At 36.0% G+C, this 15,618-nt stretch overlaps 1 protein-coding gene across 8 annotated transcripts in view; it reads right to left on the bottom strand.

Annotated features, from left to right (window-relative positions):
• Prosap (SH3 and multiple ankyrin repeat domains prosap) overlaps positions 1-15,618 on the bottom strand; it is a 309,844-nt gene that overhangs the window by 109,290 nt on the left and 184,936 nt on the right. For all 8 annotated transcript variants that reach the window (XM_074111543.1, XM_074111542.1, XM_074111546.1 and 5 more), the window contains exon 2: positions 2,196-2,355. In XM_074111543.1, the coding sequence (XP_073967644.1) occupies positions 2,196-2,342 (147 nt within the window). In that variant the 5' untranslated portion in view covers positions 2,343-2,355. The remainder of the gene's footprint in view (positions 1-2,195; positions 2,356-15,618) is intronic.

Below are 15,618 nucleotides of genomic sequence, written 5' to 3'. Positions count from 1 at the left end.
TGGGGCATGTAGTTGACATAAACATTGCACATGTGTAGTGTTGTAGTGTCGAGGCGCGTTAGCAAGATAACGGCCGTCGAGTTTCAAACACCCTGCGGGTATACGGTATACATTTTTTTTAAATCAACGTAGTTTTTTTAATGTTTTACTGGCAGTTAACAATTTTTAGACGCTAGATTCGATAGCAAAGGGAGCTATGTCTATGCAATGTGGATTTAAATCTCTACATTATTTGACTATATAAAGTCGTTGTACTCGTAATTAAAAAAAAGGGAACCCAGATGTATTTTATATTTCTAATTGTATTATAAGACTGAGCATTAAGGTCCAGGACATGTTTATCGTCCGGGCCCGAACCCGCGATGCTTTAAGCGAGTTTATTGCAATTTACGAGCGGCCGCCCGCCCACTGCTGCCTACATGCGCTTTGGTATAACAGACCAACATACAACCATGTATAAGCGTACGAATAAATTGAAAGTTAATGTATGTTAGTGGGTAGAAATTAAATGTGATTGATTTAATTTTCTTATTAAAAAGGCAACGTAATCAAAGCTTTTTTTTACAAATGAATACGTAACTGATTCTTGACTGAATAACTTAATATACCTAACTAATTACACCTTCTTACGTGTTTATAATATCTATGTGTAATTAATTAACCTTTGCAAAAACCTTCACAAAAATTAAGAATGAATTGTTAGACAGCTAAATAATAAAACTTCAAGAGTTCCAGACAAGTAATTAGAAGTAAGTTACACGTTTCGTTAATATTGGTTCGTTACAAAATTTCTTAATTTATTAAAACAATAGTTGAAAGTTAAGTTTTTTTAAGGAACAAGTTACTTTTTCAATTTAATTAAAAGTAGGTACTCGTTGTTAAGCTATTTAAAGATGCTAAAAAAATCAAAGAACATTCTAAATTTAAATTACTTTTTACTTAGGAATAGTTCAGATGCGCTCCAAATTCAAATTACATTCCATAGACAAACATTCTTAAGGGCGCTTCATTCGTGATTTGCATCGATAGCGATAGATAGATTCTATCTACTAATCGAATGGTAAATAAAACCGATTACCGATTAAGTACGACGTTCTGCAACGAATTTAGAACACGATTTACTTTCGATTGATTGGAATTCAAACATCTTCGAAAGATTTTAATTATAACTACGAATAATTTATAATGCCCTGCCAAAAATTGCTTAGTTGAATTTAATATTGTCTATGATTATGTTTATATCTTTCGTCCTCTCTTAAACGTTTATGAATTCGCTACAGTAAAAACAAAACAAAACTGGAGCGCTGCAAAACCTTTAGTCACCACTTTGTTTTTTAAAAAAGCATGAACATTGCGTTGTTTCACATAACGCTCACTAAGTGTTATGTAAATCAGCCATTTACATTTAAAATGAAAAGGTGAGAGAAATATTTTAGCGTAACATTAAATAATCGATGAATCAACGGTTAATCTGAATAAGCGAAAGTTCATGATAATACCGGTCGGAGAAGTTTCCGAGGTATTTCGGAATTATAATCTTTACACCTGTAGGTGTTTTGGTAAAGGAGAGCGGCCGCTGTTGAGGTTTGACCTCTAAAGTTTGACCACTGTAATGTACGTATACTTACTTATGAGCAAGGTCAAATAAAGAATAAGTCTATAAATCCAACTTTTATTGTAAAGTTTTTCCATTTTGCGTCTGCGTCATCATCACAGATATTTACAAGACCAAGGAATTTATAAATATATGCCACTTGCCTTCATAAGCTCGTAACCCTAAAATAGGTAATATACTATGCCTATAAGCGTTTCTGCTTGATTTGAATATCTATTACATATTTACAAGCTGCTCGTAATAGTACAATGTTTTTTCTGAATTTGAATTTGAAGTAGGTATTTGTGCTACAAGAGAAATATCCACGTTTGTCATCAGCTAGTAATTTTATTTCTTGAGTCTCCTCACGACCGTTTTGGGTAGTTTTATATTCCACCGTCCACGGATCAATCGCATTCATCCAGAGAATATGTAACCTTCTTAACAATACTTAGTCTCCTGGAAAACGCACAGCAATAAAAGCTTGGCCTAACACAATCTCATTTCTGTTGATCAACCCATGGTGGCCGGCTTGTCTCACTAAATAAAAATAACGCGCATTCTTTCCGTTAGGTAGGTATTATTGGGATCTAGAACTGACCTTTGGTAAAGCAGCCAGGCACTGCTGCTTGACGTCCCAAACGAGCTGGTCGCGCGGGAACTGGAGGCTCTTCTGCACGTTCAGTTCTGGCACATGGACTCGCACCAGCAGCCAACCCTCGGCCCCCTCCGTACACTCGCCCTCCATTACGCTACGACATCTGGAACAAACCAAACCTCTGTTAGAATAGGAATATCACTTCTATAGAAGTACAGATTTAGGTGGTACTTTATGGAGATCCATATTATTCAAGGCCTTCTACTTTGCTTCTCAAAAATAATCATCAGTAAGATTTACGCTAAAACATCTTGAAGATTTTGATGACATTTGGTATACAGATACCTGGACCACTAATCTAAAATCGAATCGTTTTAACTATTTCTCTCTATTAAACGGTGTAGGATAGGATGAGTGCAGCAAAAAATATATGTACTTCGATCTCCAGCGTCATTGCTTTATATATAAGTATAATACGGTCTCTGGATCTCTGGTATATCATATAAGCGACTTCGTATGATGTTGTAAGCGATGTACATAATATTCTGAAATTTCATCTGAAGCCTAGAGACACATAATTTGCACCGGTATTGTCCGGTATTCTTCAAATCGAGACCACAGGAAAATTCTCATAGGAATTCAGTGAAATCCCAGAATTCCACTTCAACTACTAGACCTAGTGGTTCACGAAGTGAAACCACAAGTAAAGACTGGTATTAAAATATAACCGAAAAGTCGTCAACAGACTGCTTGAATTGCAAATGTAGTTTCACAATGCGTGTATTGTCGGCATAATTCTTTGTTGGATGAATGGCGGATCGCGGCGGAAAATCACTTACCGCCATTAACAAGAGACGTGACAGTCAGAGGTTAGTCAGAGGCTATGATAATGCATAGTGGAGACAAACAAATTATGATAGAACCACGTAGTCTGAAAGATAACACTAATTGTTGATTTTTGTTGAGCTGTACAGAAAAACCGATGTGGTTAGTAAAAAGGATCTTGTTAAGGTCTTTCAAGATTGCTAGTGTCGTTTGGTAAAACCTGCTGCTGGAAAACGCTAGTTACATGAAGCAAAATCTATACTACTATGCCTTCTATTTTAGCCAGCTTTTGCAGTTTGCACAACATCTGCAATTTTTATTTTAACGACGTATAAAAGCAAAAAAAACCATTTTCGAGAAGACCACCACTGCCAAGAAGAATGCGCTGCTAGAAAGCCCAATCAACTATTTTTCCGACACTTTGGGCGTCTCCTGCGTTACCAAAATTGTCTCTGGCGTTACCAAAAAATCGTACTTCCAACAACATATTTCACGGTTTAATAGGTTGAACTTACGTAGGATGGCATGTATTCATGTACACCATCCACTAAATTACAGAAAAACATGTTTACTTACAAAAACCTGCAATTGTTTGAAAAATGTCGCGGGCAGATTAGTGTCGGTAAAAAAGTTGATTGGCGCAGCAACTGCAGTGTTTTTTCTCAAAATACAAGTGGCATTTACTAAATTGTTGCATGACCACAAATTGAACACAACATTCTCATTCAGACTTACGTAGAGGTAATCACTTAGCGTCAGATGAATCACTATTTCAATCATCTAACTCATTTCATTCAAAAATACTTCCTAAATGCTTGCTTCATCTTTTATTACTTGTCCACTAAGCACAAATTTATCATAACAACTCCGTTCATCATGTAACTACATTCCTCGTCATTACAATATCAATAGCATAATTAGCTACACTAACGTATACATTAATACCTATATCCTTATTCAATCTACCTGCGACTGCGCACGTCTCGTGACGCATCCGGTTGCAGTTCTTTGAAGTAACAACTTCAAATTCAGTGGCGCCAACCGTTTATCGCGTTCTAGGAAAGCGGCTGATTTACACATTTACATCGTGTGGCGGATGCCGAGGGCTCGATATGATGTATCATTATTAAGGTACTTTAGTATAGCCGATGTTTTGTTACCTGTGGTTTCTGAGGAAAATTAGGACCGTCCTAGTACTGCATATTTAAGTTATACTTTAGAAGATTCTGCTCCTGTTATTAGGGGTGCTTCTAAGATTCGATATACTACCAGTGAAATTACTAGGTAGGTACAAAACAAAATTTTTATGAATAAGTTAAAACTGCTAAACATGACAACTAACAAAAACAGTATTTTTGTTAATAGTCATGTCAAATAATACTAATGTACATTAAATGATTCTCATTTAATTAATATGATGGTCACACTAGTAGTACTTGAAAATATCGGGAGTTCATTAAAGGTACGTACGTACGGATTAGGTACGTCTCGTAAAATAAATATATCTAATAGGTATTAATGTGGTGAACGAGAACAAGCGGTAATACCTAATGCATATGCGACTGAAGCTCCCACAGTCCGCCCAATAACTACATAGGAAACCGTTTGTGTAAAGAGTCAACTGTCTGCTGTGGGACACGACATTGTGATGAAGTGACAATATCATGCTAACAGCTGCTAAAGTAAGTTTTCTAGAAGTTATTAGAATTCTTACTTAGTATGAGTTGCACCAAGTTACTATAGCTATAAGCAATATCAAACCAGCCGGCACTCCGGTTAAGTAAATTTCTGCAACCGCAAAATTTCAGGTAAACAAAATTTACCTACTAACCGAAGATATGATAATAATTTAACTCAAACTAACACATGACCTGATTTAATTAACTAAAAAATGTGAATGATAATGATAAACAATAAATATGTTCGGCTGATTAAAAATAAAGATCGACAGAAATACCCAGCGATTAATAAATACGCCATGATCCTTTAACACCACAGAAATTAAGGGTTTACGGCGGTTATTTGAATTAGCATACAATTGAAAATCGGAAACAAAGCATTAGTAGATGAATTATCGTACGGATATGCTAAAACGGCTTAGATGGAATCTCGACACGTAAATTTGCCAGAAGTTGGAACAGGCAAATCCGGGAAATGATTTGTGTGGGTGGACTAGGAAAAGGACTGTATAATGAAGGCTTGAAAGGTTTGGAGATAAAACGTCAGTTTCATGCGGTTCAGTAAAAGATTTTTTATTTCATGATTTGGTTTAGATACAGGGCTACGGGCTACCTCATTTTACAACATAATAATTACATAATTGCTATTTTACAAATGCTTGAAATAAATAGGTTCAACTGTAGCAATGCAGCATGCTGATGTGGCAGTAAAAGATTAATCTGATATATTTAAATTTGAGATTAATGTTAATTTGCGTGATTCTTGACTGTACCTTGTAAGAAAAGTATAGTGAAATTTGCTATTCAAAATACAGAAAACAATATTACTTTACATATTTATCTATACTTAAATACAAGGTTACTAGAAGGAAACTTTTTTGTTTGCTTTTATGTAGAGAATTAAGTTAACTTAATAATCAGTGGAAGTACCTATTGAACCGATTAACCCTAAAGTTGATAATCGTTTGCTAATATGTAGACGTGTACAAACTTAGTTCGACTCTATGTTTAGGAACTAAATTGTCTAGGCTACTTTGCATTTCGAAAAAGTACATAATTGCTGCATGGTAAAGAAGTTAAGGGCAACTGTCAACAAATAGACATTTTATGCCAAGTTGATAGTAAGTGTTAATGGAAATACTTAATACTTGTTGATTGATCTTAGTGACTTTATAACTTAAGTATTATTTATTGGACGTTACCGCCTACTTAAAAACGCAATTCGACTTGAAGCAAACGTCAACAGAATAAGCGTATTGAGCAATGACAATAAACTTGTCAATAGTAAAACTTTACTGCTTGCAAAACGACTCAAGCACATAAAATGAAATCCTTAAATACTCAAAGGATTCTTTTTACAACACGTACTAAACTTGTAAAAGTCAACTTAAGAATAACATAGTACAGCTTTCCTAGGCATACACATTCAGAAATAATTGACCGAGCGAGCGCGAGCGCGAAGCGTCTATTTCAGCTTGGGCAAAAATGCTTTCGTATTGTCCAGTGGATGTCCAACTGTTCTCATCCGTTTTTGTGAGCAGGTTCGATAATGTTTGATAAAGTTGTGGGAGAACTTTTTAAATATTTTAAAAAATAGTAAGATATGGACATGGACGTTTTAAATGTCAATTAAACAAAGATAGCGGACATGGACTATGACGTGATATTCCACGACGACCATAGAACTATGATAATTTATTTTTTTCTAGAAAGAAATGGAATGCAAACTTCATCCGTTCATATTTTTTTTACTTTTCAACAGATATTATTGATGATTTTTACGGCATTCGTTTTACTTTTCAGTTTTGAATCATATTAAATTATTAAGGAGAAAAGTTTGTGCTCCATGCATATTCCTTAAAATTTAAGAATTCGTTTTGGATACCATCATAAATAATTTCATCGTTCATTAGCTGTCAGTTTTACGGTATAACACTTTTATGTTTAATTTGTATGTTTTTGATGTTTCATTGTTTATGTTTGGGTAAGGCTCACGAGCGTTTTGCCCGCCTGTTCCAGTGTGTTATAAATATTGATGCATACAATAACTATTTGCATCAACTTCTAATACAAGTACTAAAAAGTAAACTAAAACCATCACCAAGTATAAGTTTTTGTGGCCGCGCGTCTTATCGTAATTCGTGCAATTTCATATTTTTAGTGGAATTTTTGTCTAGTTTTAAAACTAGTACCTATTGTAAGACGCTCTGTTGTGACTAGCCTCTTTGTGTTAGAAAAGTAAGATAACGTTATCTTGTAATTAATACCTGCGCCGACGCGGCGTGTGACGCCATATTGGCTCCTCGACCAATTAGAAGCCTCGAATTTAATCCTGCTATTTTCAAATCCCAACTTAGCGTTTGGTATTTTAATCCCGCTGTTTGATTAATCCAAGGATCAGTTTAATAATTCAATTTTAATCGTGGATTAATGAGGCTATTTCCATAAAAAAGTGTGTATTAGTTGTTTGTTCGTGATTGTAGGTAATGCTGAAGTTTACCTATGAATTTCGCGTAATACGTATCCCGAGTTACCTACAAAGTTGTCTCAATTTATGTTTATTTATGTACTTAATTATTGTATGACAGTTCCGACTCTTGCAATGCCAGAACGTAAAGCTGGTACCTAGTACAGCCGGAAAGTTAAGGAACGAACAAAGTAAAATGTATAACTTATATAATTCGAGTAAAACCATAACTAGAAAACAGAGGTTTCCAGAAGAGGGAAACGTTTTTATAGGACTTTAAGCGACTATTATAACGAAAATACAAACTGAGACATGGATGCACAGAAAAACTAGAAAAAGAGACCAGCGCTGGGAATCGAACCCAGGTCCTCAGCAATCCGTGCTGCGTGCTATAACCCCTACACCACCGCTGGACTTTCTCTCTGGTTTTTGTGTATTAAATGGATGCATGTTTTAGTTAAGCCTTTAGTTATTTTCTGTTATTTGTAGAAAACATGTCCTTCTCAAAAAGTTAGGCAATGTCCTCATTTTTCAAGTAAAAACGTGACACCGCCATAAAAGCTTCATTTATCAACAAATTTAATTAAAACTTATCTAACATTTGCTATTACATCAATATTTATCTAATCAATTTCTAACCCACTAAATAAATTGCCGATAGGGTAGTTGTTAATTAAATGTATGCGCAGACGCGTCACCGTAACTAATGGAGTCAGTTACCGCGTAGATTGAGCTATTACTTGCACGTGCAAAATAATGTAAATTGAAGTTTTCTACTCAATTTATAAATGTACCGATGAAGTGATAGGAGAACTCGTATCGTGAAGACTTTTATTTATCAATAATTTATGGTGTCTACTTGAGAGTAAAATTCAGTATTTTGTGAAAACTTTCGTATATCAGCAAGGTTTATGTTTAGGTAGAAGGCAATGACGATTGGCTTTATGCTAAATAAATTACTTGTAGTTTTTTTTTAGTCTGGAAAAAGGAAATGATAATGTAAGCACTTATAATAGTTATAATAGATAAAGACAAACGCTTGTTCTGCGTATGTGAACTTAGCTCACATAAGCTGATCAAGCGCTAATATAAGCGATTAAATAATTTATACGTTTTTCTTTTATTTGATCATTCACCATAGGGGTACAGTACACCTATGATTGGTCATAGGCTATTGTGGGAGTGTCGTAGAAAAGATGTATATGTAGGGGTTCGGTAGAATGACACAGAATTTCAAAGGTTGTTAACGGAACTTTTCTTAAAGTTTTCGTCCATTGATCAAGTCACATAAATATGTAATGTACCTATGTACCGCGACTTTTTCAATATACCGTCTCTATAAACTTGATTTAATTTACAAAAGAGCAATAAACATGTATTTGCTAGTTGCTCAAGTCTTGATAGCAATAATCAGGTTAACGCATACGCAATGTGGGCAAATATGCGAGTAATTATGTCTCGAAGCTATTTGATATAGCCGACCGTCGACATTAAGCTTAATTAGGTTGTCGTCAATCTCCTAGTGGCGCTATTTGAAAGTTATATAACTTTACCGTATTTAGGCTATTGGCACAAATTGCCGTTAAAGCATATATGCGTTTTAGTGTTTTTCAGTTATTAAACGCACATGTGCGTTTTCGAGACCTCGTCTTGAGCTTCACCGAGCTTTCAGAATGAACTCTTGTAAAGTTAAAAACTTGGTAGTAGCTATTTTGTGTGTATTTATTGATTTATATGAAAGTGCAGAAGGGAAGTGTATCATTCAAATTCTCATTAGTAGCAGAGTAACAAGGTTAAGTCAGTTAAGATTGTAGTTCAATTATATGGCCAAAGTAACGCCTCGTCAATTATTAAACATTCATTCGTCTTTATCTGTCTCTTTGAAATATACCTTTGTGAGAAATAGGCAAAAAACAAGTTTTCTTTTTACTTTTTTAAGAATAAGGGGGTAAGGTTTATCGTGTGTCATCCTATATACAATTACAATTGGGGGTCTACTCCGAAATTCGAAGTTGATATAGAGCTGTCCCTCTTACTCTTCTATTTAATCCAATAGCGTGAGTGGGACGACACGGTACAAAGTTTGAATTTCGGACTTCATAGCCTTATGGCCTGACTTTTGTATAGGCTGCATGCGCCCGCGCTGCACCGGCTGCGCGTCGCATAAATATTTGAGCGGACAAACAGTGGCGCAAGAGCACCTTATCGTGTGTGCACAGGTTGCAAGAGAGTATTAAATGCTTTTTTCCTCGTACCGAGTGATGCAACTAAACCCTCTTTTAACGTTCCTACCTTGGAAAGGAAAAACGGAACATCTACAATGCAATGTGTAAGCATGGAAAAATCAAAGGTTTCATATTTCATTTTTTACATTTTTTTACCGGACAACGGCAAAACCTAAAATGAACCTGTATTTAGTTTGGGACTAGGTCAATTGGTGTCAAGTGTCCCATGATATTTATTTATTTATTATTATTATTTTTTTTAAATTAACTAACTAAACTGAAACGCCAAATAGACGTCTCGATACTAAAGGCATCTAGCGATATTTATTCTGCCAAAAAACCTTCATTGAAAACTATTAAAAAACTATTACAGAGGTGTTCAGCCAAACTATGGTGTTTAGCCGGTGGTAGGACCTTGTGCAAGGTCCGCCCGGATTGCTACCACCATCTTGCTCGCTAATCCTGCCATGAAGAAGCAGTGCTTGCACTGTTGTGTTTCGGCGTTGAGAGTACGATAGCCGGTAAAATTACTGGCACTTGAGGTATCCCATCTTAGGCCTCTAGGTTGGCAACGCATCTGCAATACCCCTGGTGTTGCAGATGTTTATGGGCGATGGTGATCTCTTACCATCAGGAGACCCACTTGCTCGTTTGCCATCCAGTCGAATAAAAAAAAACTTGTTCAGGCATCTAAAATATTCTGGACTAGCTTTTACCGCGGCTTCGCCCGCGTGGAATTCGGTTATCGCGCGCTGTTCCCTCGGGAACTGTTCATTTTTCCGGGATAAAAAGTAGCCTGTATCACTCTCTGGCCGATAAACTATCTCTATGCCAAAAATCACGTCGATCCGTAGCTCTGTTTCCACGTGAAAGACGGACTAACATACAAATATACACACTTTCGTATTTACAATATTAGTAGGTATTAGTAGGTATGGATGGATTCATTAAAGCATATGCTCATATAGACAAACCGTTTTTATCCAAAATTCTTAAGAAAATTCGTAAATTGAAACTATTTTGCGACCAAACTAAAAAAGCAATTAAGGCTTTTGAGAACTATGAATCGTCTCCCAGCCTCCATTGTTGTTTAAGCTTGTAATCTATAAAATCGCTAAACCAGGGCAATTTGAAAGCTAAAGTTCCGAGCTCCAGAGCCGGATGCAGAAGTTTTAGTTCGAAGTATTTCTTGCTTACAAAGTATGACCGAAATTCTGGACCGATTTTCAAAGTTTTACATCGCGGACGGATAAAAAAGCACGTCGAAGCTTTCTGAAAGTTTTTTTAGCCCTAAAATTGGCACCGTATCTAATAAGATATATAATTTAAGATCATCTTTTTGTATTTTTTATTAATTATTTTTGTTAGCTCTACAAAGCATCCAACGAGGCTTGAATTGAGTAAACTTGACTCACCTTGCCAAGTTTAGGGTTAAATTGGGCCAGTTCCAGAAAAATATAAATATAAAGACGTTGGAAAATAGTTAAAACTACAGTAGTTAATATTTATATTATAAAAAAATGATCCTTATTTTAAAGGTAGGTATTACTGAATACAGCCCCTACAAGTTTGATCCTAGATAATTTGTTAGGACAATTGAAGTGTTTATTTGAATAAGAATTTTGACTGATTCAGGTGATCAAACAAAGCAGCTTCAAACATGCCTGCAGACACCTACCTATCTAAACCCAAAGGCAAAAAATTACGAACTTAAATTGCTAACGAATATATATTTTTAGACTACTTAGTGTTCACAGCTGGGCAAGGACATCATCTTTCCGCCACTCGTATCTTAACTGTCAGGAGCAGAGGGGCTACTACGAAACTCGCAAATCGAAGTTCGTATCACACCGTCCCTTTCACTCGCGTATTAAATGACATAAGCGTCAGCGGGACGGCAGCATACAAAGTTCGAGTTTTGCACTTAGTGGTATAGGGCCAGATCCTGTCACGCAATTTTAAACGCGTCCAGGTTATATAGCCATCACTTTTTCAGGCTATGCTTCGATGGCCACCCACGGAACCCGGTAACGAATGAATTGCTAACAAATAACCTAAAATATGACATCAACATCATACACAATTCATTTAAAAATACCTAGTCGGCACGCGACATGTATAAATAACAGTTAAATCGAAACACACACACTTACTCAAGGTACCAACCAGCCTCTTGAGTTCATAACGGTACTTGATGTACTCGCAGGTACCATGTCAAAGTACAAGTGAAAGTGGCCACAAAAACTAGCACCAAACTGAATTTCTTTATTAGCACCGACTACATAATGTATTAACTTCCTAAAACGCCTCAGGTACCGTAACCTTACGTATTCTCCGCAGGCTGTACTTAAAATAGTGTGCTTGATTGTTCTGTTATAACCATTCATCCCAGCCTATATACGTCCCACTGCTGGGCACAGGCCTCCTCTCAGAACAAGAGGGCTTGGGCCATAGTTCCCACGCGGGCCCAGTGCGGATTGGGAACTTCACACGCACCATTGAATTGCTTCGCAGGTTTGTGCAGGTTTCCTCACGATGTTTTCCTTCACCGCATAGCTCGTGGTAAATTTCAAATGTAATTCCGCACATGAATTTCGAAAAACTCAGAGGTGCGAGCCGGGGTTTGAACCCACGACCCTCTGCTTGAGAGGCGATAGGTCAAACCACTAGGCCACCAGGGCTCTCCACTATTAAGTATGACATAATAATACAACCCTTGAATGGAATGTGCTAAACCTTATGTCATCGATTGTGATGTGCGGTGCAATTTAGCTAACATACCATACGCAGACAGATTATAACCTTTTAAAAAACAAACATGTAAACAAAACGCGTGTCTAGAACCAGACAAGACAGTTTTAAACTATGTAAATTTAGATAGATGTTGTAAACATAGATTATTTTAAACGGAAAAGCAGCTCTATTTGATATAAAATGACAAATCATAATCGGTGGACGTTCACTAATATTATTTTTCTCCCTTCAGCTTCTAATTCATAACAAAACAAAAGAAGATACTAGAGTTAACCTAACACTGAATAGTAGTACGATTAAAAAGGCATTACAACTAATAATTACAAGTGTAACAATTCCTTTCAATTGTGGTCGAGCAAGGTTGAGACCTTTTCTCACGATAGTTGCTGGCTGAGCACGTGTTGCCAGAACAGGTGACCTTGATGCTATCAAATATTTCGCTTATGGCTTTGATAAACTGTCAATTATATGTAGCTATTGTAATTACAACGCAGGTGTAAGACTCAGAAATGCAAATCGTAGGAAAATGTAAAAGACATGAAAGGAAAATATAATTACTACAAGAAAGAAGGTTTAAGTTCACTGGTGCGCAGTTTGCGTCTAAAACGCGTTAGTGATGTGTGAGTGACTGCTGTAATGTATTACTTAATATATTTGCATTTAAGGTACAACTGTATCAATTTAAAACGACCAAAACGTTTAGATTTTCGTATAATTAGGTACTTTAATGAGTTTCCTTGGTTTTGATACACTTGCATGCACGTGATTTAGGGTAAAAATATAATTAACTGTACCTATACATATTGTTTAAAACTGTGAATTTATTTATCTTCTCCTTTCCTTGTTAGTGATACGAAGGTGATACGTACCTATTGTTATTCTTACTGATATACCTCTTATTCATCCCGCTGTCTCCGTTTCTGACTTCTCTATGTACACCCGAATCCATTCAACAATTGATTAGAAATTCTGATAAATTATTATTTTACCTTTTCTAATAATAATTAGCGAGACCTCAATATTTAACTATTGTCTGTGAAAAAATTAACATCGAGTTCATTAATTGCGTATAAAACGCTGTGTAATGGTGAGAAGACGAGAATTGAAGGTTTTTCTTTATAGAAGCCTTCCGTTACGTTCTCAAGGGAAGCATCAGCAAAAACTACATTAATAATATATTTTGATAATGTTTCAAGGTAAATTGGTACTCTGGATGATGGAAGCTTACTTCATTAAAATACTTATATTTATCGATTTGGTCTTATAAGTAACTCAGAGAATAATGGAAAGGGCTATGCTGAGTATTTCGAATCAGAAATGAGTAGATCCGCAGAATTCATTTCATTTATTTGAAACTCACCTGGTCCCCAAGATACAGGTTAGGGTTAGCCTAGTTTGGGGTCGGCTAGACAGTACATTGTTTTGTTTTCGATTTCACGTTTCACTAAATAATTTCACAATAATTTTAGTCATCTCGGCATGCTGATGTTGTGAATCCCAAATATGAAACTGTAAACGATTTATAACCTTTATTTTTAATAAACCTTTTTACTTACTTTTACAATCACACGCGGAACCACTTCTAATAACCAAACGTTATCCCAACGTCAGTCGCTACATTATATAAGAATGTGATAAAAAAAAACAAAGCACTTCACAACATAAAACTATCAAAGGATTGCATGGCAAAGCCAGGTACCACTAACTAAATCAGACGTTTTCAACTTTTTAGTTTTAACGGCACACTTTTCGTTTATCAAAGTTTCACGGCACACCAGTAAAAAATAGCCAAGTGTGAGTAGGACTGGCGCGTACCTAAAGGGTTCCGGTTTATTAATAGGGTTTCGTTGACACCTTTTGTACGAATCACATACACTTGCTGGCGATCGCGTCGCAGCACACCCGAAAATATAAGCGGCATACCGTTTGAAAACCTCTGAACTAAATACAGAGCCAACAACAATAATGAAGAAAGTCAACCATGTTTAAAACTCTATTACATTATTTGCCCGAGCCTGAATTCTCATTGTGATATTTAAACGAAGAATTTATCGCCTTAAAACTGTTGCAAACAGCGCCTGAATAATTTCAAGTCCAAAAGTAATTTTCCTTTAACAAACAAAATGTTCAAACAGAGGGAACTTCATTTATATTTCTTGAAGGTCTGAGCCGCGTATTTTTTTCTAAGTACCTGCTGTCATCTGGGATTTCTTCTTGGATGGATGCCACCAACGAAACTGACAAAGTTCTTAACAACGATTCGGTATCGTTACTTAGACTCCGTTGATAAGGATGATAATTACAAAATAAATAAATTTATAGTAAGTAAAACTTTTACTGCCACAGACCAGATCAAAGATAAACAATATTAAAACCATCACTTGCTTTTTGTAATAATTTGCAAAACATATACGTGGAATCATTTTTATCTTTAATCAACAAGATATTTACGATTACTGATTGCAACAAATTATTCCTCTTAAGGCAAGATCTTAGTCGATTTCTAGACTACGACGGCAAAAACTAGCCGAGACGAGTTAGGATTCTCGGTAAATAGTGAAGTAACGTCTGCAATTATTATAATTACCGGTAAATAGCGCGTTGCAGTGGACGCGGAAGCATTAGCAAGAACAGCTAATTTTCGGCGTTGGATAACAAACTGCATTTCTGCATTAAACCATAATGGTGCTAGTTAGGGGTCTGACTGCTTCACAAAAATAAAACCATTAAACTTGTACTTGTAACAGATAGCAACATCTTATTAACCCCCGACGCAAAAAGAGGGGTGTTATAAGTTTGACCGCTATGTGTGTCTGTGTGTGTCTGTGGCACTGTAGCTCTTAAACGGGTGGACCGATTTGAATGTTTTTTTTTATTTGAGATCAGATTTTCTAGCGATGGTCCTAAGACATGTTTCATCAAAATCGGTTTAGTCGTTTTTAGGGTTCCGTAGCTAAAATGGCTAAAACGGAACCCTTATAGTTTCGACATGTGTGTCTGTCTGTCCGTCCGCGGCTTTGCTCAGGGACTATCAATGCTAGAAAGCTGTAATTTTGCACGAATATAGGAGTATGTGTAAACTATGCCAACAAAATGGTACAATAAAAAATTCAAAAACAATTTTTTTTAGAGTACCTCCCGTAGACGTAAAGTGGGGGTGATTTTTTTTCTCATCCAATCTTGTAGTGTGGGGTGTCGTTGGATAGGTCTTTTAAAACCATTAGGGGGTTGCTAAAACGATTTTTCGATTCAGTGATTTGTTTGCAAAATATTCAACTTTAAAGTGCAAATTTTCATTAAAATCGAGCGCGAGGGTGGAAAAATTTGAAAAATTCAGATTGGTAGTAGGTATATCCAACTTACAAGGAAAACTATAACGGTTAAGTTTTCTTGAGAATTATAAGTAGTTTAAGAGTAAATAGCAGCCTCAGGTATAAAACATACCTTAACTTGGAATATTCCGTACAAAATACGAA

The sequence above is a fragment of the Choristoneura fumiferana genome, chromosome 2 (assembly GCF_025370935.1).
Source record: "Choristoneura fumiferana chromosome 2, NRCan_CFum_1, whole genome shotgun sequence".
Classification (NCBI taxonomy): domain Eukaryota; kingdom Metazoa; phylum Arthropoda; class Insecta; order Lepidoptera; family Tortricidae; genus Choristoneura; species Choristoneura fumiferana.
Note: the sequence above shows the minus strand (reverse complement) of the source record. Positions and strands in the feature narration are given on the sequence as shown.